The 24,754-nt window shown below is 55.3% G+C and overlaps 2 protein-coding genes across 5 annotated transcripts in view; one reads left to right on the top strand and one right to left on the bottom strand.

The window, feature by feature from the left end:
* Positions 1-823: 823 nt before the first annotated feature.
* On the top strand, positions 824-4,966 carry Fuz (fuzzy planar cell polarity protein). 3 transcript variants are annotated; one of them, XM_052163820.1, is made up of 11 exons: positions 824-1,109; positions 1,329-1,450; positions 1,687-1,771; positions 2,017-2,085; positions 2,272-2,376; positions 3,173-3,370; positions 3,445-3,540; positions 3,634-3,740; positions 3,827-3,891; positions 3,964-4,038; positions 4,720-4,966. In XM_052163820.1, the coding sequence occupies exons 1-11, from the start codon at positions 993-995 to the stop codon at positions 4,926-4,928; spliced, it is 1,248 nt and encodes a 415-aa protein (XP_052019780.1). In that variant the 5' UTR covers positions 824-992; the 3' UTR covers positions 4,929-4,966. The 3 variants fall into 3 exon arrangements, with proteins under 3 accessions (XP_052019780.1, XP_052019797.1, XP_052019788.1); XM_052163837.1 differs by lacking the exon at positions 4,720-4,966 and adding an exon at positions 4,146-4,686; XM_052163828.1 differs by lacking the exon at positions 2,272-2,376.
* Ap2a1 (adaptor related protein complex 2 subunit alpha 1) overlaps positions 4,959-24,754 on the bottom strand; it is a 31,452-nt gene continuing 11,656 nt past the window's right edge. The window contains exons 2-23 of one of the 2 annotated variants that reach the window (XM_052163806.1): positions 22,070-22,138; positions 21,851-21,993; positions 21,504-21,697; positions 14,411-14,540; positions 13,918-14,019; positions 12,188-12,296; positions 11,316-11,466; positions 10,815-10,983; positions 10,575-10,712; positions 10,209-10,391; positions 9,371-9,468; positions 8,951-9,182; positions 8,703-8,870; positions 8,456-8,616; positions 7,839-7,895; positions 7,656-7,738; positions 7,434-7,523; positions 6,134-6,257; positions 5,929-6,045; positions 5,781-5,850; positions 5,525-5,659; positions 4,959-5,389 (exon numbers count right to left, since the gene is read on the bottom strand). In XM_052163806.1, coding sequence (XP_052019766.1) covers positions 5,312-5,389; positions 5,525-5,659; positions 5,781-5,850; positions 5,929-6,045; positions 6,134-6,257; positions 7,434-7,523; positions 7,656-7,738; positions 7,839-7,895; positions 8,456-8,616; positions 8,703-8,870; positions 8,951-9,182; positions 9,371-9,468; positions 10,209-10,391; positions 10,575-10,712; positions 10,815-10,983; positions 11,316-11,466; positions 12,188-12,296; positions 13,918-14,019; positions 14,411-14,540; positions 21,504-21,697; positions 21,851-21,993; positions 22,070-22,138 — 2,801 coding nt within the window. In that variant the 3' untranslated portion in view covers positions 4,959-5,311. Of the gene's footprint in view, positions 5,390-5,524; positions 5,660-5,780; positions 5,851-5,928; positions 6,046-6,133; positions 6,258-7,383; positions 7,524-7,655; positions 7,739-7,838; positions 7,929-8,455; positions 8,617-8,702; positions 8,871-8,950; positions 9,183-9,370; positions 9,469-10,208; positions 10,392-10,574; positions 10,713-10,814; positions 10,984-11,315; positions 11,467-12,187; positions 12,297-13,917; positions 14,020-14,410; positions 14,541-21,503; positions 21,698-21,850; positions 21,994-22,069; positions 22,139-24,754 lie in introns of those variants that run through there. The other variant, XM_052163796.1, reaches the window with a different exon arrangement.

Below are 24,754 nucleotides of genomic sequence, written 5' to 3'. Positions count from 1 at the left end.
CAGTGCTCTTAACCGCTGAGCCATCTCTCCAGCCCGACCCCCCACCCCCATTCTCTTCTTCTACCGTGAAGATTCCAGGGATTAAAGACAAGCTTCTCAGGTCTTCGTGGCAAGCTGTGATGTGCTGAGCCACCTCTGGCTCCTAGCCGTGCTCTGGAGGAAGAAGGCTTTGGAAGTAATAGTACAGTGATCAGGTTTGTGAAAATCTGTCCCGATACGGCGGCGCGAACGTCCATTGTTGCAAGGGACGAAGTTCCCAGTGCTTAACTTTCTACACAATACACCATCCGAGGCATGAATTCGTTACCGGAATCACGTGGTTTTCATGATTTTGGAAAAGAAAGGTTCTCTTTTCTTCTGCCTTTTACTAATAACAAAAACAACCACACCATTTGGTGGTTACTAGGCAACGCTGCCCGGATCAAACCACTCTGGAAAAATGAGAGGGAGAGGGTGGCACCGCGGTTCAGAGTTTTGAAACAGAAATCATTGTGAATGGTGGTTGCTAGGCAATGCTTGAGCATACCGCCATCTTTGACTGGGGCAAAGTATTTACCACTATGGAATGAAAAAGCCACGCTGACTGCCGTTGCCTGGCAGTGCCTTAGCAATGTCCCCATCGTCAACCAGTTGTTTAAAAGTAAATTAGCACGTAAATTAATACAGCACACAGAAGTTTTGTAGGCAACATCTTAGCAGCATCACCATCGTCAAGCTAGATTCTTCATTCTCGTTGTCCAAAAGACGTGACGCTGTCCGGGAACAGCTTGAATGCTTGGCGAGCGGTCCTTGTCGCCATCTTTGTTAGGGTCATGATGACTTCCGGCCGGGGCGGAGGCGAACCCTGATGGAGGGGCTGAGCTGATGAAGGCAGGAGTGTGCCCGTCCCGCCTCTCGCCCTCTGGCGGCTCCAAGCCGCAGGCCGGCGAACCTTGACCACCCCATGCTCCCGAGAGTCTCCGAGGGGCGACTTCTCGGGCGCCGGCTTCCGGATGGGGGATGAGGGGCCCGGAGGCGCGGTGCATCTGCTGTGCCTCGCAGCGTCTAGCGGGGTTCCCCTGTTCTGTCGGAGCAGCGGCGGCGGGGGCGGCGCCCCCTCCCGCCCACAGGTGGGGCATTCGACCCCTGCGTCCAGATCAGGGCTTTGCGAAGCTGGGACTGCACGTCACGCAGGGAGTAGCCGCTCGGACCTTTAGCTCATATGGGGGACAAATAAGTCTGGTTTCCTGAAGAACTTTGGGGCAGTGTGGGGAGACTGCAGAGTGAGACCGCGCCGTCTCAGTGCGCGGTCTTGGGATCTACTGCAATGCCTCCCCTCTCTTCCTCAGCTCCCTTTCTCTGTCATCGGCTCTCTCAATGGGGTCCACATGTTCGGCCAGAATCTGGACGTGCAACTGAACTCTACAAGAACGGAAGACACGACCGTGGTGTGGAAGAACTTCCATGACAGGTTCCTTGGCAGGAGCAGGGGAACAAGATCTGGGCAATGGTTCCTGGCTTAGGTGACCCCAGAGTCCTGCCAGTGGTACACTTGGCTGTGGGACTCTTCGATAACTTCACCCTCTCTGATCCCTGATTCCCCTGTCAGTATGGAGCGAACAGCGTAGGAATAGCGTGAGTCGCTGAAGCTCTTGGCAGTTCCCCAGGCCTGATCTCCTTCTTGCTTCTCGTCTTTCATCTCCACAGCATCACCCTCATTGTTCTGTCATCTGAGGAGGGCACCTCTGCGCTGAGGCTGGAAAGAATGCTCCACATGGTGTTTGGGGCCATGGTGAGACTGGGCCCCCTTCTCTCCAAAATTCAAGAGAGCTGCACTCCTGGCCTCTTCCCCTCAGTCCAGACCCCTGTTTTTTTTTTTTTTTTTTTACACCCAGGCATCTAAACCTTAACCCTCTTCCCTCATACCTAGGAGTCCAGGGTTCAAGGCCTGGCCTTCCTCTCAACACCCATCCAAGTCCTGTCCTCTCTTTGACTGGATCCTATTTAGAACCCCACTGTCCCATGTGACTCTTCTAGGTTCTCATTGTGGGACTTGAGGAGCTGACCAATATCAGGAATGTGGAGAGACTGAAGAAAGAATTGAGGGTGAGGCTGTGGGGTGTGAGTGCAGTTAGGATCCCTAAACCATGCCTGTCTGGAACTACAATTCCCAGGATGCACTGCGAAAGCATGGGCCCTTGGGTTCTCAGAGAGCTTGTTTAACCCTGGAGCTGGCCCCACTGGGCTGCTCTGGGTCCACTTGGCTCCTAGACGCCTTCTTTCCTCTGCCAGGCCAGCTACTGTCTCATTGACAGCTTCCTGGGGAATTCAGAGCTCATTGGGGACCTGACCCAGTGTGTGGACTGTGTCGTTCCTCCTGAGGGGTCTGCCATGCAGGTATGGGGGCAGCTGTAGAAGTGACTGTGTCCCCGTGGTTCTGCTCAGCTTCCTTTGTCTTCTCCCTCTGGACATTGCCCTGGAACCAAGTTTTACCTGGAACTCGTTCTAAAAGAACGTTCTTCACCGGGGTACACTGACTGCTCTCCTGTGTAAGCAAAGTCCCCCAAGCCCCCCTCTACGACAGGGTTCCCAGGCTGTCTTGGAACTCTCTGTAGACCAGGCCGGCCCCCAACATACAAACATCTACCTGTCTTTGCCTTTGAGTGCAGGGTTAGGACGCGCTCCACCATGCCCGCCCAGTCTTCCTTTCTTAAAGTTAGGCCTCTCTAGGCAGTGTGTCCTGACCCCAGAGTTCCTTCCACAGGTCGGGACTGCGCCTTCTCAGCAAGTAAGGAATCAAGTTGTAGATGCTGTTGTTAAAACTATTGCCATTGCAGGGTGCGGGCCTGTCAATCACCCCAGCTACTCTGGAGGCTGAGGAAGAGGGACGGAGTTTAAGGCCAGCCTAGGCAGCTCAGAGAACGCGACTCAAAAATTCAGTGTGGCTCGGCAGGGGCACCCCCATACTGAAAGAGAAATAAATTTAAAAATAAATAAACAGATAAAATAAGTGAGTAGTGTATGAGAATTGAGAGTGCTGACTGATGAAGTTAAAGCAGCCCTGTTCACAGAGAGGGTGTGAAACGGGAGCTTGGCAGCCTTGCCTGCTGGAGTGTCTCTGGGCTCGGGGGCGCCATGCCTGGCGGGAAGGTCCCTCCTAGTGCTCTGGCGTTTAGTCTGTCCTTCTCACCAGGAAACCCTCTCAGGGTTCGCGGAGGCCACTGGCACGGCCTTTGCCAGCCTCCTGGTATCAGGCCGAGTGGTGGCGGCAACCGAGGGCTGGTGGCGCCTTGGCATGCCTGAAGCTGTGCTACTCCCCTGGCTGGTGGGGTCCTTGCCACCACAAGCTGCTCGCGACTACCCGGTGTATCTGCCCCACGGGAGCCCCACGGTGAGTGGGCGGGACCAGGGTGGGGCTTCCAGGGGGCGGGGCCATGCTTAGCCCTGTGTTGTGTGCCCCCCCAGGTCCCGCACAGGTTGTTGACCTTGACGCTGCTGCGGGGCCTGGAGCTGTGTCTGCTGTGCGGGCCGCGCCCGCCCCTCGGCCAGCTGGACCCACAGGCAAGTCGGGCTGTTGCAGTGCGGCCCCTGCATGTCCCCTCCGTGAGTGCCACTAGGGACAACCCTGACCCGGCTCCCATCTCGCTCCTGCAGTTGCTGGAACGCTGGTGGCAGCCTCTGCTGGAGCCCCTCCGGGCCTGCCTGCCCCTGGGCCCCAGGGCGCTACCCGATGGGTTCCCACTGCACGGTGACATTCTCGGGTAAGGCTCGACGGCTGGCTGGGCCCAGGGCCGGGCCGGCTGTTTGTCCTGCTGGTTCCCCACGGCCTGATAGTGCTTTCCCCCAGTCTGCTGTTAATCCACTTGGAGCTGAGACGCTGCTTCTTTACCGTGGAGCCCGCGAAGGATAAAGGTGCGTGGGGAAGCAGTGGGTGGGCGGCCCTGAGCCGGAGGCCACCTGCTCAAGGCGCTCACTCTTCTCCAGAGCCTTCCGCCGAGCAGCGCAGGCGCCTCCTTAGAAACTTCTATACGCTGGTGGCCAGCACCCACTTCCCGCCAGGTGAGTGGTAGGCATGGACCCCACAAGGCATGCACGCCCTGAAGCAGAGAACCCACCACATGCCTGAGTAGCCCGTCAATCTTCCTAAGTCCCGCCTTCTTCTCCAGCCAGGGTTTTTACCGTGAGCACTGGTTCTGGGCTGGGCACTGTGTCCCACACCTGAAACTTCATCCCTACTGTGGCCGAGGCTGACTGGCCATGAGTTTGAGGCCAGCTTGGGGTACCCAGTACCCCAGAAGAACCAAGACTCCTCCTAGGCAAAGGACTCAGGCAGCCAGTCCTGTTGCCTCCACAGTGCAGGGCAGAGCCTTGCTCAGGCTGAGGCTGTGGAGCCTGCGGACTCCACACTGGGAAGTTGTCTCAGGTCCCTAAGGCCCCAAGAGACACAGGCAGGGACCTAATGGTGCCCAGCCAGATACAGACCTCACAAGCGTGCAATTCTAGAGGCCTACCCTTGAGGACAGGGTTGATCCTCAGGAGGGTGACACCAGTGCTGGTGCAGGCACTGGGTGTCAACTACATGTTATGTCCATGAGTACACACAGAGGTCATAGGAAGACAGCAAGGCTACCTGGGAAGAGGCTGGTCTGGGAGCTACTGTGAAACTGGGTTGGGCTGAGGGGTACCGGGCCCTGACGAGGCTGCTGGGCCCCTCACAGTCCTGTCCTTCCTCGGACCCAGGGCCTGCAGAGAAGCAAGAGGATACAGTCCACCCAGCCCAGACGCCCAGAGCCTGCTACCTCGTGCTAGGGCCAGGCATGGGGTGGCAGCTGGTAGCTGTGCAGCTAGGGCTACGGCTGCTGCTGCTGCTGCTGTCCCCTCAGAGCCCCACCCACGGGCTGCGCAGCCTGGCCACCCACACTCTACAAGCCCTCAGCCCACTCCTGTGATCACTCAGGGCGGGCAGTCAATAGATGGGGTAATGTTAGCGTCTCTCTGTTTATTCGTTCACAATAATACACGGCCCCTGGATGGGGAAAGGGGGGAGGGGAACAAGGAGTGGGGAGGGGAGGAGGTACCTACTTCCTCGGCCCCTCTCCCCTCTGTGCTTCAGGGGACAAGGGAAGGAGGGTGCTTCCCTTGACCCCCCTAGAATGTAAACAGCAGCAGATGAACAAAAATAAAATACAAAAGGCCAGAGGAAGCTCCCAGGCATGCCCCCACCCGGGGTCTTTGCTGTTGCCACTGGAGGCCCCCTCGCTGCCCCCTCCACCACAGCTGCCTCATCCCAGGGCTGCCCGGCACTGGCCACATCCCAGGGCAAGTCCAGGGCTCAGAACTGCTGGGCCAGCAGCTCGCACAGGTGACGGGAGACAGGCTCTTTGCTGGTGCGCAGGGTGAGGCGGTACATCTGTGTGGACGGAGAGCCAAGAAGGGCACAGAGTCAGGGGGCAAGGGAGGAAAAGGAAGACAGGTGAGAAGATAAGGAAGGAGGGCTGGGTGCAGGGAGGGTGGGGTCACAGGGAGGCCCGCCCTCCGCACTCACTTGGGCCTGGGCATTGGGCTCCAGCCGAAGCAGACACCCCACCTGCAGGGCTTTCGTCTGGATGATTCCAGCACCCACAAAGTTCTCAGGGTTGGGATCCACATTGTCCAGAAGAGCAGAGCCGAACCCCAGAAGCTACAACAGCATGGGTATTAGAGCGGAGTGGAGCCGCCTCCACCTACTGCAGGCTAGACCCTCACGAGTGAGAGCTGGCGCACCCAGCGGTCAGCACCCCTAAACACCCAGTCTCTCTCACCTTGGCCTTAGTAACTTCAGCATCCATGGGGTGGTTGGCTTTGAAGATTTTCTGGGCCTCCTGCAGGGGGCTGGGAGGTTGAAAGCAAGGTCAGGCATTTGAGGCCCTGCCCCTCAGCCCCGCCCCACCTTTCAGCCCCGCCCCTCACAGGCTCAGCTGCTTCCAGCGCTGGAAAAAGTCTTGGGCCGCCATCTCTGTGGGCTGGAAGAATTTGTTGATGGTCACTGGGAGCTTCAGAGTGAGGGACTGGGTGGTGCCACCGTACCTGAGCAGATGAGGAGCAGCTCAGCCAGGCCCCGTGCCTGAAGACCCTGCCTCACTGCCCCACACCCCACACTGCTGCTCCCACTCACCGGAAGCGCACCGACAGCAGCGGTGGCGTCAAGAAGTCTCGCAGACACTCAATGTTGAGTACTTGCTGCACCTGTGCACCACCGTCCACTTGTGCAGCCACACGCTTGGTCTGCACCGCCAGCTGTGGCCCCATAGTCAAGGAAGCCAGAGACAGCGGTGGCACAACGGACGCATCAAGCGCAGGCTAGCTAGAGGCTCTGGGCCGACTGCAGACTCACCTACCCCTAACTCCTCCTTCGCCTGTGAGACCTGGACACCTAGGAATGCCCTTCTCTCTCCAGCCTCTGTTCCTAGCGCCAGTGGGTGACAAGCCACACAGATCTTATTGGGCAAGCTAGTTTTGTCTTAGCCTCCAGTTCACGGTGGCGCACGCCTGTAATCCCAGCACTTGGGAGGTAGAGGCAGGTGGATTTCTGAGTTCAAGGTCAGCCTGGTCTACAGAGTGAGTTCCAGGACAGCCAGGACTACACAGAGAAACCCTGTCTCGAAAAACCAAAACAAAACAAAAAAAAGAAAGTGTCCTGAGGGAAAGATGAAATCCCCCAGCACTGGGACTTGTGTTAGCAGTGGCCACGCACCCACATGGAAGCAGTTACTGTCACCAGCTGTACGCAGGCCTGATTTCACAGCTATGGTGGTAGCCACACTACCCACTCTGCCCTACTTCAGACACAGCTGTTCACTGGGCTCTGGCAAGGCTGAACGAGGGAGGCAGAGGGGGAAGGCTAGTTGCTGGAGTCCCTCACATTTGGACTGAGGCTAGTGTAAGGGAGAGGGGCCTGGCTCTGCTATACACCTCCCAGGACGTCCCAACTGTTCCTTCAGATGGGCTGAGGAAGCCAGGCTCACTGGTGCACACCTCCACTCAGCACGTGGGAGACTCATCAACTCAGAGCCAGCCTAGTCTTTACAGTGAGTGGGGGGGTAGCCTAGGCTACAGTAAAGTTTCAAAAATAACACAGGATCTTCATAAGCAGCAGAGGGAGCATCTACCCTGGAGCATTAGGAGCAGGCCACTCGGCTGATGACACTACTGTGGCCTCCCTGGGTAACCTGAGTGCAGGAGCCCCAAAAGGAAAGGCAAAGGCAAGGTGCCTGGCAGGGCAGCTGGTGCGCCACAAGTCACACATCCCGTCCTGGGTCACTGTCTCCTGCGGCAGAGTAAAGAGGTCTACCTGCTATGCATACAGTTTACAAATGACATGTGCCTAACTCAGAGTGAGGGCTGAGCAGGTGTGGACTGGTGAGTCTGCCTCCCAGGGGCCTACAGGGGTGGGTGGGCACGAGAGCACAGGATATGAGTCTGGAGGTCCCCAGGGTGGACCACGGTGGGCAAGAAGTTCTGGAACTGCACGGAAGTCTTGTTGCCATAGAAGAGATACATGCGGCCTGCAGCAGGGGGGTGAGGGCTCCATCCAAGCTCCTCTGACCCCAGACCCTGCCCAGCCCAGCCAGGGGGTACTGCCAACAGTCCCACCCCTGCCCAGCACCTCCATCCCACCTCCGGCCACCAGGACACACCCAGGTTCTGCCGGAACTCAGACTTGACTCCAATCTGCAGCAGCTGGTTCTCAAACAAGACCCCGCTGTTCTTACACACGAACCTAGACAGGTCGGCGGGAGTCAAGACGGGAGGGCTCCGGACTACCCATCTTTGCGCTCCCCACCTGTCCCACTCCCCGGCCCACCTGTCCCGGAACTCACTTATTCAACAGTTCATCCGCTTCTGGAATGGGAGGACCTATGTCCTCAGGACCTGGGCTGGGGGACAGGAGAGGTGTGATGCACAGTGGGCTGGAGGAAAGAGGCACAGGCAACACTCTCTGGGAAGGCAGACCCCAGAGCCCACAGGCCAAGCTTTCCCAGAGACCCTCAGTATGGGCGTGGGACCCTGGCTGAGGTCCCAAGAACCCCAGCTTTTACTGCTGGGAGTTTTTGTTGTTTTTGTTTTCCGAGGCTTTCACTGTTTTCTAACCCTGCATTTGCCGGTCACCAGGAACCCCTGAAGCCCACCCCAGGGACATCCATCAGCCCACAGCCAGAGGCCACCCTTACTCAGCAGCTGGAGCTGGGTCAGCCAACAAAGCCATGGGGCTCTCAGGGGCAGGCTCCAGCTCGCTGGGCCATCCAATCCCAGAGCAGACAGAGAAGACAGGTGTGGCAGGCAGCCAATCCCAGAGAGGCAGCAAGAGGGCCAGGGAAAGAGAGGCAAGAGGAGGGAGAGAAGGAAGAGTGGACTGAGACACGAGACAGCAAGGTAGCTGGGGCAGCAGAGTCCAGACGGAAGGGGTGGGGCTCGGTAGGACAAGGACAGGAGGTACCTGAGGAAGGCCTCCTCAGGAGTGGGCCCCAGACTGGGCTGTGCAGTGGGGCCGTCAGAGAAGACATCCACCAGGAGGTTCCCACCTACGGGAGCTGGGGGTGCAGCAGGGGGAGGGGCTGCCCGCAGCCCTAAGAGGTCCGCGGAGGGTGAGGGGGTTGACTGCAATCAAGGGAAGACAAGGAATCGGTGAGGCAGTGTGAGGCAGATGGACCCGGCCTGGGCACATGGTCCCTACCCGGGCTCACCACAGTACTGGGGGTGGGCTCCACACCCCCATTGATGTCACTGCTGCTGGTATCCCTGCGGCTGTCATCCAGGGCACTGGCTGCCCCAGGGCCCTTCTTGCGCTTTAGCTTGGCCAAGATGGACGACTCCCGCTCAGGGAATGGCGGCATTTCTTCTAGCACTGTAGCCTGTGGGCAGGACAGGAGGTCAGGGGCACTTCAGGCCCATGAAGGTGGGTTGTCCCAAAGACTGGGGCATTGGCTCTGACCAGAACATCGGTGCTGGCTACGGAGCTGAGGGTGAGGTACTCCACTGCCCGCTGCTGCAACTCCACGTCGGCATTGCGCAGCTGGGAGCCCGCACGCAGAACACCTTGGATGGTGGCCTTGGTCTCAGGGAAGAGGTTGATGAACTTGATGTAGGTGGACAGCAGCAGAGCGCGGGTGGCCACGCTGCACAGGTGGAACTTGGAGTGCAGCAGCGAGAACTGCACCGGTGGGCTGTGAAGGAGGCGGCGTCAGCAGATACTCCCGTCACCCACACTCCCCAGCCCAGCCGAGGCTGTGTCCTCACACAGGGGTCACTGGGCTATGTGCTGAGAGGGTCCCAAGGAACCCCACCCTTGCCCAGCTCACAGCTTCACCGCTTCCCCAGACCCCTAAGAGGTCCCCAGGAGGAGGCTCCCTACCTGGAGCGTGGGTCCCCAGCAATCAAGTTCCCAAACTCCCCAAGGATGTAGCCACCGACCTTCACCATGTTCTCATGACAGGCTGGGGCCTGGAGGGCCTGTGTGGGAGCAAGGGAAGGCAGGGTGAGGACAAGGAAGGAGGGAAAGGAGAGTCCCTCTGACCTCTGCAAATGTACATGGGGAGACTGAGGCACAGGGGAGACCTCTGCATACACCATACTTGTAGTGCTTGCCCCCAGGCCGCTGGCACTGTTTGGGGAGGGGGACAGCCATGAGTAGCTTCCACCCCAAGTTCTGTGTGTGTGTGTGTGTGTGTGTGCACAGGTCTGCACGCCCATGTGCAGGAATACAAAGGCCAGAAGCTATCAGGTGTCTTCCTTGATCACTCCCTTCCTTGTTTTGTCAGACAGGGTCTCTCACTGAACCCAGAATTCCCGTTTGTCTAGCCTCGCTAGCCAGCCAGCTCCCAGAACCTGCCTGCCTCTGCCCCACGGTGTTGGAGCCACACACACACACACACACACACACACACTCACACACACACACACTCACATACACACTCAGCTTCTGCATGAGTGCGGGGACTGACATCCAAACTCTCACTAGCACAGTGGACATGACATCCACACATTCCCGCAGTCAGCTCCCCTGTCAGGACTGACTGCAGCCCTCTGAGCCTGTGACACACTGCACAGGGGGAACTGTGTCCGCCTCACGCCCGGGAAGGCCCCAAAGCTGCAGCTGAGCGGGATGGGGCCCCGGGTGGCGGCCATATGGCTGCCCAGTTGCTCTCGACTGGCAGCCGAGCTCCACGATGGGGTCAAAGGGAAGGGCTAACCTCAAACACTGTCTTGGCAGCATAACCTTGGACATCGTCACGGTTGGTGACAATCTGCAGCACTCGGTACCACACCTCCTCGCTCACATAGTCGCCTGCGATGCGGATGAGGTTGAGGATGGTGTCCACGTACCAGCTGTAGTCCACTGCATACTTCTCAGCCAAGATGGCTACCTTCAGCACCTGGGAGGGGAGGTGGTCACGAGTGAGTGGACGATTACGATCTATGATCACAGCTGGCCCCCCTGTGACACTCAGGGGCTCTCCCTCCCCTAGTGGTCCAGTCCCCACACTGCTCCAGCCTAAGGGGCTGGAGCCCAGCCCTCTCCCTCACTCTCGGGGGTCCAGCCTGTCCTCTAGACTCACGATCTCCTCTCGGATGGCGTAGTCAGCAGTCTCCAGGTACCGCAGCATCTCTGATACGATCTGCTTGGCATTGCTCCGGTCACACATGGCATACAGGAGATCAGCTGCCCGCTGCCTCACGCTGACGTCCCGCTCCGTCTGAGGAAAGCAGAGCAGAAGCAAGCTGGGATCTGAGCTGCCCTGGGCCTACTGTGCGGCCACCACGCACCAGGCCACTCTGAGTGCGGCCAAGGGCTGTACCTTGAGGGCATTAATAACAGTCTCGATGTGGGTCTTGACGGCCTCGTGGGAGAACTCAGAGCTGGCCAGCGTGCACATGCTCTCCAGGGCCAGGTAGCGCAGGTTCGTCTCCCGGTGCTGCAGAAACTGGCCCAGCTGGTTGCAGGCGCGGACCAGGAGGTTGGGCTCACTGGCAGGCATAAGCGAAGTGTAGATGGAGGCGAGGTGTGAGCCTAAGGACCCAGTCCCTCACTTCTGCCCACCCCAGCATCCTGTGTCCCTCCTAGGACCCTCAGAGTCCCAGACAGAGATAAGCACTACAGTGTGGAGACGGCCGGTGGAAACCTGCCCTGACTTCAATCCTCAGCATGCAGGGTTAGACCGACAAGATACGCAGCAATTCTGCATCTACCTCAGGGACCATTCCACACCTGTCCTCTTCCCACGCCCTGCCGTCCCTCAGACCCAGCCTCCCCTCCCCAGGCCAGCTGCCCCGCCTGCCCCCGCCTCTGCACACAGCACCTGTCATAGTGGATGATGAGGCTAATGGTCTCAAAGAGGATGGCGTTCTTGGCATTGGAGTGCTGCACCTTCTTGGACTTGGGAGGCTCCTGGGCCTTGTTGAGCACAGTCTCCAGACACTCCACTAACCTCCCTTTCACGGCCGCATCCTCTGAGGAGAGCGAGGGAGCGTGGCTGAGCTCTCTTCAGTAGGTTCCGGAGCCTGCAGGCTGCTCTGACTCACCCTCCATGGGAGGGGCCCAGCTGCCTTCAAGCCTGACAGTCACAGGCCGGGCCTCTGCTTTCTAATGGACAACAGCAGTTTCTAGGTCTGGGCTCCCACTCACCCCATACTGACTCTGCTGGGAATGAGTCTCCACTCCTATAAGCCTCAGTTTCCCCTTCTGCTATGCTGATGTTCTTTGGCTCCTCCCAGGAGCCTATCCCAGAGGCACCAGGGAACGCAAGCTTCCCCACGGAGCCACCCACGGAGAGCACGAGCCTCGCAGCCTCGAGGGCTACTGCGCACTATTTAAGTGCCAGGAGTTATGAGCTTGACCGAAAGAAAGCTGATCAGCGTCCTCAGAGTGCCTCATTACTGTGGTAGAGGGATACTAGGCAGACCTCAGCTGCACAGGACAGCTGCCAGGCACAGGGGGCAATGGTAGTCCTCTGTAAAGCAGGCTTGGTAACCAGCCCACTCCACAGGATGGGGGGCTATGAAAAATTAGTGGGCCTAAGGCAGGATAAGCTGTGCCACCCTGGGTACTGCCCAGGGCAGGGCACCAGGCTCTGCCCCCCACTCCTACCCACGGCCTCCCATGGAATCTGGAGGCGTGGCATTGCTTAGGAGACATGAGCGCAGGTGCTGGCAGCCTTACCGCAGGCCTTACCTGGCGGTGGGTAACACTGTAGCAGCCGCAGTAACTTCACAGAGAGCCAGGGTGCAGGAACGAAGTAATAAGTGTAGTCCTGGAGGTCCGTGGACGCCGAGGAGACAATCTGCAGAAGGAAGGAATGATGGGTGGCAGCAGCAGAGGGGCCCGTCCCCTGAAGAACACATGGTCACACCAGGACACCATGGGCATCAGGTTTGACAAGAAAAGGAAGCCAAGGCCTGAGGACTGAGTGGGTGGGACCAGAGCCAGGCCTGATGTTCTCACAGTCCAGAGCCTCCTGCCCCTGCCTCCTGGATGTGTGACTGTGTGCCCCGGCCTCCTGGATGTGTGACTGTGCCCCGGCCTCCTGGATGTGTGACTGTGCCCCGGCCTCCTGGATGTGTGACTGTGCCCCGGCCTCCTGGATGTGTGACTGTGCCCCGGCCTCCTGGATGTGTGACTGTGCCCGGCCTCCTGGATGTGTGACTGTGCCCTGCCTCCTGGATGTGTGACTGTGCCCCAGCACCTCACTCTACATTTTCCAAGCAATGCTGGAGCAGTGGAGCACGTGTCTCTACTAGCTCCTGTGTGACAGCCCCTAGAGCAGGCAGAGCTTCTACTTACTCCTGGGCTCTGCCTCTCAGCCTTACCCCCACGGTCCCTGCATCCCCAGCACAAGGAAACTACTGAAGGCTCAGGAGCTGCATCTGACCCTTCCTCCATCCCTGGTCCAGTACAGGCCAGAAGATCGTATGACAGTCACTCGTCAGGGTAACCTCCGACTCCACCTTGAAAACCCTTCTGCAAGCTGCACAGTGGTGCAAGAGCCTCTAGTCCCAGCACTCCAGAGGCAGAAGCAGGCAGAGCAATATGAGTTTGAGGCCAGCCTGATCTATAGAGCTAGTTCCAGGATAGCCAGGGCTACACAAAGAAACCCTATTTCAGACAAAAAAACAAAAACAAAAACAAAACAAAACAAACAAACCCAACAACCTTCTCCAGGAAGCCTTCCCCACAGGGCTCTGTGCCAGTGGCATGGCCACGTGTCCTACGCTGACAGTGACCTCATCTCTGTACCCTGTTGGGCCTGGCACCTAATACATTCAGATGTGTGGTAACGGGCTGGGGACAGAATGAATGAATGGTAGGCATAGGTGTTCCTTCTCCCCAAGGATCTGAGACATTATTTTCATTTTTTTCCTGAGTCTCCATTTGGATTGCCACCCTCCAGATGCTCTCCTGTCTCCTAAACTGGACTAGGACCTCCATTGGGTGCCCACAATGCTGAGCTCCGTCCACGGTGCACAGCCCTTCTTGGCAGTCTGTGACTGAGTCACCATCCCTGTCACACTCCCTCTCAGCAGGACGGGGCCGCCTCAGGGTCTGACTCAGACATAGAGAGCCAGGCACACAGAAGGCTCAGTGCTCTGAGGACAGGGGTAGAGATGGGAGAGGCAGAGGAGAGGTGTGTAGACAAAGAAGAGGACGAGCAGGCAGGGGAGCGGTCAGCTCCTTACCAAGGCAGCCATGCTGCGGACCGCACTGAGCAGCCACTGACCCAGGTAGAAGAAGCACACAGAAGTGCAGTCCTTTGCCTGCGGACACCCAGCCCGAGGACGCCAATGCAGAGCCTCGGCTTTTAAGCACAGGCTGGCTTGCCGTTTAGGGAAGGGGGGAGAGACAGAGATCACAGACACAGGGGAGCCAGACCCTCCCACAGCCAGCGTGACAGCACCCTCACTCACCCGGCTTAAGCGAGACACAGCCAGGGAGATACAGGTCTTGAAGTCATCCGGATTCTTCTTGCAGAGACAGGTAATGAGGCTGACAGCAGCTGTGACCACTCCCTGCAAGGAGCTCAGGCATGAGGGACTTCGTGAGGGGTCACTGGGAAGGCCCTGGCATCAGGGTAAGTTACCTCAGGAGTCAGGGGCATGGTGGGCTACTGGGAGTCTTGGGTGAGGTAAGTCTTTGCAAGTCAGTCAGTCAACTGGCCTTGCTATGGGATCTCTAGGTTCAGAAATAAGCAAATTTTTTTAAGGTGCTACGTCAGAGATGAGGCAGTCCTAGACAGTCAAGGAGTTATCAAGGAAGAAGGAAGGTTTCTTGAAAATTAGGCAGGGCATACACACTAGGCACATGAGATCTGGATTGGAGCGTCAGAACAGAGATGGGTTCCCTGGCAGAAGTGAAGACAGGGGCTTCAGACACCTGAGGACGGGCTGCCGGGCACCTCACCATGTGCTGATCATTGAGCAAGTGCACTACTCGAGCCGTCCACTCGCCCATGGGCACCAAGTCGGGCGAGGCCTTGTAGAGTCGCAGTAGGCACAGGGCTGCACTCTGCTTCACACTGTCCATGCTGTCCCTGTGGGGACACCGCGGGGCAGTCAGGGCTACATGGCCCCAGTGCACCCACCACCCTATCTGTTACCACACATGACCAGCACCCGGACACTGCCCTGACTGCTCCAGGGACTCTCTCCTCACCCACAAAACAACTGGCAGGGCCAGGTGAAATGTGCAGGCTGGCCTGACCTACACCGCGGGCACCTCCATGGACCCTGCATTGCTGTGAGTATGAGGGGTCCAGCAGACACTCTGTGGAACACGTCTGTGCACTAAGACCTTGCGAATCAGAGGAGAGGCAGGAAACAGTTCTCTGTGAAGTCTTAGAGGTCCTGTCCTTCCCATCCAGGATTCTGGGCTGACGTTCGCCTCTTGCACTATAATCAGGGCCTCAAGAGCCAAGGCTGCCCTTCAATTCTGATCCTTGGCCCCTATCAGCCCAGGGCTGGACTGTAGGTATGAGCACCTTATAAGAAGCTGAGGCTGGGACTCAGGCTTCAAACAGACTAGGAATCACCCTGCCACCGCCCAGCTGTGTCTCAGCTCTCTCTCTCTCTCTCTCTCTCTCTCTCTCTCTCTCTCTGTCTCTCTCTCTCTTTTTTTGGTTTTCGAGACAGGGTTTCTCTGTGTAGCCCTGGCTGTCCTGGCACTCACTCTGTAGCACAGGCTGGTCTCGAACTCAGAAATCTGCCTGCCTCTGCCTTCTGGCTTTCTCTTTAACACTGGATCTTGAGTTCCAGGACAGTGAGGTTTACATGGAGAAACCCTGTCTCGAAAAGCCAATAAATAAATAAATAAATAAATAAATAAATAACTTCTTTAAGGTTGTGCTAAGTTGAAGCTGGTGTCATTTAAGCCCTAAGGAGACTGAAGCAGGATGACAGTTAAATTCAAGGCCAGTCTAGACAACAGAGTGAGTTCAAGGTCAGGCTGGCAATTGAGCAAGCATGTGCCACCATGCCCAGTAAGAACTCGTCTTACCATAAAATTAGAAGGGTCAAGGCAAGCGAGGGGGCGGCTCAGTGGTTAACATGCACTGCACAGGACCCAAGCTGGCAGCTCACAGCCACCGTGGTAACTCCCAACAGTAGGGACCTATTCCCTCTTCTGACCTAGAAGGGGACCTCTACTCAAATACACAAACCCAAGCAGAGTCGCTCTCTCTCTCTCTCTCTCTCTCTCTCTCACACACACACACACACACACACACACACACACACACACACACACAGTTTAAAATAAAACAAATCAGCTGGGCGGTGGTGGCGCACACCTGTAATCCCAGCACTCTGGGAGGCAGAGGCAGGCAGATTTCTGAGTTCGAGGCCAGCCTGGTCTTCAGAATGAGTTCCAGGACAGCCAGGGCTACACAGAGAAACCCTGTCTCGAAAAAACCAAATCCAGAAAACCAAAAACAAACAAAACAAAACAAAAACCAAATCTGTTGAGGTTTGGTCTATTACTAGGTATTGTAATGCTGAATACAGAACCCCAACATTGGGTTGCCCCCTATAAGCAGATCCTCACATACACCAAGTGACGATGCTATGTAACCTTGCCCCCCAGGTTATCCCTGATTGGTCAATAAAGATGCCTACAGCCTGTAGCTGGGTGGAAGACAGACACAGGTGAGGCTTCGATTCCCAGGGCTTGGAATCCATGCCTGAGACCATGAGAAGGCAGGAGAAAGACAAAGTGGACATGGGGGGGGTGGGGTGGACCGTGAGAGCATGGCCACAAGGGACGGCCCCTTGGAGTACGCGCAGCCCAGGGGGAACACGGGGGGGGGGGGGGGGTCATATCTCGGGTTATTGACAGGAAGTAGACTAAATAGCACAGAGGCCTGGCATCTGCCCAGCTGTAGTGCTTGAAGGCGCATTGTAAATATAAAGGCTTTGTGTCTTTTATTTGGGAACTAAATGATCTAAGGTGGTGAAGAAATCCCCCAGATAATATTTATTACAATGCAAATGTTTAAAATAAGGTAAGAGAGGAGTCTGGAGATAGTTTGGTGGCTGAGCCAAATAACTAACATTTGTGAGGTTAAGGTAGAGGGTTAGAAATTTAAGGATAACATGGGCTACATAGTGGTTTCAAGGTCAGCCTGGGTTCTATGAGACTGTGTCCTCCCCCCAAAACAAACAAACAAAATCCTGTCTCAACAAGAATCAACCCAGGCACACACCGTTAATTCCAGCCCTCTGGAGGCAGATGCAATTAGATCTTTGGGAGTTTGAGGCCAGCCTGGTCTACAGAGTGAGTTCCAAGACAGCCAGGGCTATACAGAGAAACCCTGTCTTGAAAAACAACACAACCTGACCTAGCAGTCTCACGGCTAGGTGCCAACACAAGAGAACTGCAGACTCTACTCAGGAGAGCAGTGTGTCTGTCAAAAGGTAGAGTCTTGTGACAATGAACACATAAAACATGCTCTGTCAGGCTCATGTGTGTGTGTGTGTGTGTGTGTGTGTATACAGATAGATTGATTGATAGATGATATCTGTATAGTATGCGTGTATATACTGTGCATACTGAACAGTTTTTGTGTGTGCATAATGTGTCTGCATGTGCGTATGAAGACCAGAAATCAGCACTAGTAAGCTCCCCTGTAGTGTCTATCTTATGTTTCAGACAGGATCTCCATGGAACCTGGGGCTCACTGAGAGGCTGAGTGGGCTGGCATGGCGGCCCATGGCTGGGTAGAGTAGTGACGCTCAACTGTCTGTGTGCTCGTGGATTCCAGACACGAGGTCCTCACGCCTGCACCAACTGAGCCATCTCCCCAGCTGCAGGCATGAGGTCTGACACCTACCACAGAGAGATGAACAAACTCAAAACACAGCTTACTGAGAGAAAGCCAAAGATCTGGTCACTACACACTCCACATCACCTCAGACAAAGCCTCAGCATGGGCCAGTGGGCTCCAAGCATGAGAGGTGACAGACCTTCCCACAGCACAGGGCCGCTCTCTCGGGAGTGACAACAGTGCTCTGGGATTGGGTAGTGGTTAAGGGTCGTACACAAGAGTCCATCGAAACCCACTGCCCTCTGCACAGTCAGCAGATCTGAGCGAGCCATGGTGGCACAGGGCCATATGACAAAACTCAGGAGGCAGGAGTCACCAAAAGTTCTGCAGAAGCTAAGGCCACACAGTGAACTCCTACCTCAGAACAAACAAACATAATAGCTATTGTTGTTTTTTGAGTTTTTTTTGTTTTTTTTGTTTTTTTGGATTTGTTTTTTTCGAGACAGGGTTTCTTTGTATATTCCTGGCTGTCCTGGAACTCACTCTGTAAACCAGGCTGGCCTCGAACTCAGAAATCCGCCTACCTCTGCCTCCCAGAGTGCTGGGATTACAGACGTGCGCCACCACTGCCCGGCTCATAATAGCTATTGTATATCTAAATTCAGAGGCTAAGGAGCAGGAGGAACAGTTCAAGATCACGCTCAGCTACCTAGTGGGCGCAAGCACAGCCCGGGCTACACTGGACCATTTTAATAAACACATCAAACCAAAAGCAGACAAGCCATCAGCCTGGTTCCCTAGTGACAGCCTAGCTCAAACTTTGAGTTTAAAACTATTCACTAGGGCTGGAGGGATGGCTCAGTGGTTAAGAGTACTGACTGCTCTTCCAAAGGTCATGAGTTCAAATTCCAGCCACCACGTGGTGGCTCACAACCATCTGTAACAAGATCTGACCCCCTCTTCCGGTGTGTCTGAAGACAGCTATAGTGTATAATATAAATAAATCTTGGGGCTGGAGCAAGTGGGACTGGAGTGAGCAGAAGTCCTGAGTTCAATTCCCAGCTCACAACCATCTGTACAGTTACAGCGTACTCATATATATAAAATAAGTAAATAAATCTTTAAAAAAATTAAACAAATAAAACTATTAACTAACCAATTAAGAGACAGGATCTGGCTGTGCTACAAAGCAGTCGTAAATCATAAATTCTTTTTTTTTTTTTTTTTTTGGTTTTTTTGGATTTGTTTTTTTTTTGAGACAGGGTTTCTCTGTGTAGCCCTGGCTATCCTGGAACTCACTCTGTAGATCAGGCTGGCCTTGAACTCAGAAATCTGCCTGCCTCTGCCTCTGCCTCCCAGAGTGCTGGGATTACAGGCGTGCGCAACCACCACCGGCTTCAGTCTTAAATTCTAAATCCTCCTGCCTCAGTTTCCCCAGCGCTGCCCTTAAATCCTTTTCCTCCTGCACAGCAGAGCACCTCCAGGCCTACCTAGCACACTGGGCCAGCCCGGGGCCACCTTCATGCTGCTTCTCTTCCCTGTTGACAGCCTCTTTCCGTGGGCACTACATACATGCTCGTGGGGTACAGACACACATATGTAGGCAAAACACACATCCACATAGAATAAGATAAGGAATCTTGGAAGGACCCTCTGGGGCAGCAGCAGGTGCTGGGCTTACACTGCTTCAAAGGTGAATTTGGGGTGCTTGGTGACCCAGGCAGGATGAGGCAGCTGTGGAGGTGTGGGCCTGCATTCCCAGCATTAAATCAGAGGAGGCTGGAAGATCAGCTCAAGGCCAACCTGGGCTACATGATACCCTGCTTCAATCAAACACACAGAGCAGGCTGGCAGCCAACTCTGGTTGCTCTGTGACAAGGACGGAGACAGGTAATTTTGCATACAGTTCCCAGGGGCATTTATTTCCAGGGCACCTACACTTCGATGTGTGGCTTCCCACAGCCTCTACTGAGACAAGCTTTGCTCTGCTCCCAGAGGCCACATTCCTCCCCCAACCCAAAAATGCAAGATTCAGCTCCCCAGATCCCAAAAGGCCTTCAAAGCCCAGGCTGCCTGAAACCAACTGTCAGGGCCAGCGCTCCCAGCTAGACCTCCATGCGCCTCGCTTACTGGCTAGCTCAAGACTCCATTAATCAATATTAACTCTTGCTCCTTTGTTCAAAATAAAGTCTTTCTTTTCTTTCTGACACAGGGCCTCACTGTGGAGCCCAGGCTGGCCTCAGGCTTGTCACAGCCCTCCGCCCCACAGGTGTTACCACACTCAGACCGGCCACACTGTGGAGAACATCATCAGCACCTCGTCTACCCTGCCAGAGACAGAAATCTCACCTCTGGGCATAGCAGTCACAGTGATTTTCCTAAAAGACAACACTGCTCCTGTTATTCAACTGCCTGACAGACACCAGTCACCCCAACTTCCACAGGAAGCAGAGGCAGACTCCCCAAAATCTTTCCCATGCTCTTTACCAGAGGACCCAGGTTCAATTCCCAGCACCCACATGGCCATCAATTCACACCTATCTGCAACTCCAGTTCTAAAGGATCTGACATCCTCACATAGACATGCATGCAGGTAAAATACCAATCAATGTTTATAAAATAAGAATAAGTTATCTAAAGAGAGAGAAGAGAGCCGGGCGGTGGTGGCACACGCCTGTAATCCCAGCACTCTAGGATGCAGAGGCAGGCGGATTTCTGAGTTCAAGGCCAGCCTGGTCTACAGAGTGAGTTCCAGGACAGCCAGGACTACACAGAGAAACCCTGTCTCAAAAAAACAAATCCAAAAAAGAGAGAGAGAAAGAGAGAGAGAGAAGAGAACGAGAGTGGGAGTGAGAGAGAGAGAGAGAGTGTGTGTGTGTGTGTGTGTGTGTGTGTGTTAGAGACTGCCTCACAAAATACTTACTCTGGCACACACACTTAATAAAATTCAAATGATGTATTTATCTTTATTTTTTACTTTATGTGACTGGTGTTTTGCCCACATATGTCTATGTAAGGGCATCCAGTCCCTTGGAACTGGAATTACAGACAGTTCTGAGCTGCCATGTGGGTCCTGGGAATTAAACCCAGGTCCCGTGGGAGAGCAACCAGGGCTCTTAACCACTGAACCATCTCTCCACTTTAAAGAAAAAAAAAAAAGATTTATTTATTTTATTATATGTGAGTACACTGTAGCTGTTTTCAGACACTCCAGAAGAGGGCGTCAGATCTCTTTACGGATGGTTGTGAGCCACCATGTGGTTGCCGGGGTTTGAGCTCAAGACCTTTGAAAGAGCAGTCAGTGCTCTTAACCGTTGAGTCATTTCTCCAGCCCCATCTCTCCACTTTCATAAATAAGTTTAAAACCCAGAAAAGCCTGGCAGTGTGGTGGTGCACACTTTAACCCCAGCACTTGGGATTCAGAGGCAGGCAGATCTCTAAGTTTGAGGCCAGCCCAGTCTACACAGTGAGTTCCAGGACAGCCAGGGGTATACAGAGAAACCCTGTCTTAACAAAAAACAAAAGGAAGAATTTGTTTTTTTCACACAGTATCTTATGTAGCCCAGGTTGGCCTAGAAACCACTGACTATCAGGAAATGACCTTGAACTTCTGTTCCTCTGGCCTCCACACGTGGTTTACAGTACCCAGGTGGAAGGGCCCCAGGGTCCTTTGCACACCAGGCAAGGTCTCTATCAGCAGAGCTATAGCTGCAGCCCACCTGTGCGACCTCAGGCACCCTGGCACTTGGGAACACGGGGTCTCCTGCCACTGCTGCTTCGAGAATCGGAGCTGTATTACAAACATATCAACTGCTCAGGAAAGAGCTGAGAAGCTTCCTGAAGTAGTTAGACAACACAGGGCCACAGCTGATCCAGGGAGTCTGAAACCCTGCCTTTCCTCGCCCAGCAGACACTGGACACCTTCCTGGCTGCGACACTGAGACTGTCCACCTAGGTTGGTGGCACCCATGTCAGCCATCAGTGCTGCAGGCACAGGGCCAATGCTGTCTCTTGAACGAATAAGACAGTATCCACAGGAGATACTAATGCTATGTCTCTGACACATGACCATGGTGGGGGGAATATGGGTCCTCACACCTTCTAGGCAGCCTAGTGACATGAGGGAGACAGACGCTGCAGTTAAAGCCCAGGGGGGAGAACCCAGACAGGTGCCATCAGCAGAGCTGGCTCTCATCTCCTGCTCTGGCACTTTTGCTGTGGTCCCCAGTGCCTCACCCAGCCACCAGGATACGGGGAATGTCAGCGGCAAAGGCCTCGCCCATCTCACGGCTGCCCACGTTGGCGATGCAGTGCAAGGCCAGGCACATGAAGGTGGGGTTGCGGCTGGCCAGGTCATTCTTGATCGCGTTGTTGATGAGCCGGATAAGCTCTGAGTTCGAGTTCACCAGGACTGAGATGAACAGGTACCCCTGCAGGGCAGAGAGGGGACAGCTGGGCACCTGTGGCTAACAGACACTAGACCAGCATGCAGCAACGCCCAAGTAGACCCAAGCCCCTCCCGTCAGATCCAGGGGTCCCGACCTCGGCCTCGCCCCAGCCCCTCTCCGCTCTCTGGCACTCACTATCTGCTTCTCCGTGTACTTGTTAGAGCTCAGCAGGTTCACGGCCTCCATGTGTCCAAAGTCGATGTCATGGCCGAGCAGGAATATGAAGAGCAGCTTACACACATACTTCTTTTTACTGTAGCCATCCAAGGCCTTGTCCCCTGCGGCAGAGGGTGGGACAGTGAGGAAACTGCCCCTAGGCACCTTGGGCCCACCCCTCCCAGCCAGCCAGCTTACCTTTGAACTTGGAGCGGATGTTGGCCAGTTCCTTGTTGATCCTCTTGATCTCAGCCTCTTTGCTCTTGCCTGTAGAGAGGGCACGGCACACAAGGCCACAGGCAGCCACCAGTGGCAAGGTTATAAGCTTTCTGCCACCCGTCCTCCTCCCGGTGGCCCCTGAGCTGCAGGGTGCTGGGGTTGGTTCTTGGAGGGGTCTACTACACCCTGCATGGGAGCCCAAAGGCCCATCTCTCTCAGTCTGCCCCTGGGCACCCCACGGTAGAGCTGGGACCAAGCCAATCACTGAAGAGCTCTGCTGGCTCCTGTCGCCTCCCTCAGCAGCAGCAGCACCTGACGGCACCCTCCCCACTTCCCTCTCCTTCCTCATGTCCTAGCTCTCTTAACCCTATGCCTACACTGTCCCTAAACCTCTGCTATGACAGAAGATGTGCTATGTGACAGCAGCCCCGACTGTACCCTGGTCTGTATGCCGCCTGTCTGGCCATTCTCACTGTGTCCAGCACAGCCCCAGACCCCACCTCCAGACTCCCTGTCCACTCACCTTGCTCCACACATGCCCCACCTCAGAGATGTCCCTACACTGCGACACGCCATCGCCCCCTCACCCGAACACGACCTGCACATAGCATGGTTCCCCCTGGCAGCCTGCGTCCCTGCCGCCTTCCGACCCCTATGCCGCTTTCCAACCCCTATGCCCTGGGCTGTGGACACTAGGCTCCGCCTTCAGCCTCTCCTGTACTCTATCACTTTGGTCTTAGCTCCTGAAACTTCCTCTGAGAGGGGCTTTCCACTCACTTTTGCCCAAGAAACTCATTATTGCTGTAATCTTTTTCATGGGTCTGGGTATGAGTGCCTGCAGGGGCTGCAGCCAGTGCCTGGCACACAGTGCTCTACCAACAGCTGGTCAGATCCAGGAGACACTAACTGAATGAGCGAGGGGCTGAGAAGATGAGCACTCGCGCCGTGCTCCTCCACGAATCCCCCTCACCTCTGCCCGTAATTCCCAAGCAGTTCTACAAGCTCCACTCAGACAGGGAGTCCAGCAGGAAGTCCCTGGAATTAGCATCCTGACCTCAGAGCTGCACCGTCTGGGTGGTGATGGCAGACAGGCAGCTCCTGAGCATCCCAGCCAAGGCTGCTGCGAACGGAAACAGGTGGGGAGGAACAAGAAGGCCACATGGGGCTGGAGGGCTAAGGGGCGCCCATCATGGGGGCCTTGAGTATGAGGTCAGCCTGGGCCACACAGCTAGTGAGGCCCTATCTCAAAGGACAAACAAAACCAAGAACCAAGCCACCCCCAAAGGGCTGGGGCAGGCTGAGTGTGGGCAAGCTTGCCTAGCACACCCAGCCCTCAGGTTCCACCAGCAGCCCTGGAGCCAGCGGAAGAGTGTTCAGACACGGACTGCGATGGCAGTGCTCTGAAGCTAAAATTAATCTGGGGAGTGGAGAGACTGCTCCATGGCCAAGTGCTTACTGTGTAAACAAGAACCTGAGTTTAGGTGTCTAGCACCTACATTACTGGGCATGGAAGCACACATCCACAACTGCAGTGCCGGGTGGTGGAGGGCTGATCCCCCAGATGTGCTCCGGGGTCAGTGAGACCAGTTACATCAAGTAAACTGCAGAGCAACTGAGGAAATACCTCTGGCCTTGACATGTGTACCCATGTGTGCATGCACACATGCCCATGAACACACACAGAGAAGATAAAATAGAGTTGACTGCTTCTTTCTATCAGAAACATGTAGCGAGCAAGTCCTACCACTAGCAGCTGTCATGCCTGCCAAGGTCCAGCCCTGTGAGGGAGCCCGCTAAGGTAAGGCAGGTCAACCTCTTCCCTGGACAGCCTCCTCCAGGGAGGTTCAGTAAGGCACCAGCACAGCACCGACTGTGTCACGGGCACAGGCCTGCCATCCCAAGCTTTCATTAGTTTCTCTGCGTATTCCTGACTGTCCAGAAACTCACTCTGTAGACCAGGCTGGCCTTCAACCCAGGAGATCCACTTGCCTCTGCCTTCTGAGTGCTGGAATTAAAGGCACGCACCACTACCACCAGGCTTTGGTTAGTTTTTTAAACAGGGTTTTGCTGGGCATTGGTGGCACAGATCTCAGCACTTTGGAGGCAGAGAGAGGCAGGTGGATCTTGGAGTTCAAGGCCAGCCTGATCTACACACAGAGAAACCCCATCTCAAGAATGCCCCAAAAATATAAGAATAAAAATTAAAAATAAAGAGGGTTGTGTGAAGCCCAATCTAGGATCAAGTCAGCTCCGTATCTGAGGAGCCCTCTGTGATCATCCCGCTTTCAACTCCCCAGGGCCAGGTCTAGATCCACAGATTCCTACCGTGCCCAGCTTAGTTGGGGGTGGGGAGGTTGTAACCCTGGACTTCATGCATGCTAATCAAGTACTCTACTAAGGCACAGACCAGACTCTTCCCATTTTGCAGGGAGCTAAGGAAGGAGGATCTAGACTTCAAGACCAGCCTGGACAACTTAGTAAAACCCTATCTCAAAAGAATAAAATGAAATGAAAGTTAAAAGTGAAAAGGGCTGGAGAGATGGCTCAGCAGGTGAGAGCACTTCCCTGCTTCCCTGCATTTAGAGGAGCTGGGTTCGATTTGCCCACATGGCAGTTCACAATGGTCCACAACTCCAGCAACAAGGGACCCTGTGCTCTCTTCCA

Source organism: Apodemus sylvaticus, chromosome 1 (genome assembly GCF_947179515.1).
Source record: "Apodemus sylvaticus chromosome 1, mApoSyl1.1, whole genome shotgun sequence".
NCBI lineage: Eukaryota > Metazoa > Chordata > Mammalia > Rodentia > Muridae > Apodemus > Apodemus sylvaticus.
This window is presented reverse-complemented; position numbering and strand designations above follow the sequence as displayed.

Coding starts and splice junctions, on each gene's coding strand:
- Fuz (XM_052163820.1), top strand. CDS start 993: ATGGGGGATGAGGGGCCCGGAGGCGCGGTGCATCTGCTGTGCCTCGCA. Junction 1,451..1,686: donor TGGAAGAACTTCCATGACAG/GTTCCTTGGCAG, acceptor TCATCTCCACAG/CATCACCCTCATTGTTCTGT. Junction 4,039..4,719: donor CAGCACCCACTTCCCGCCAG/GTGAGTGGTAGG, acceptor CCTCGGACCCAG/GGCCTGCAGAGAAGCAAGAG.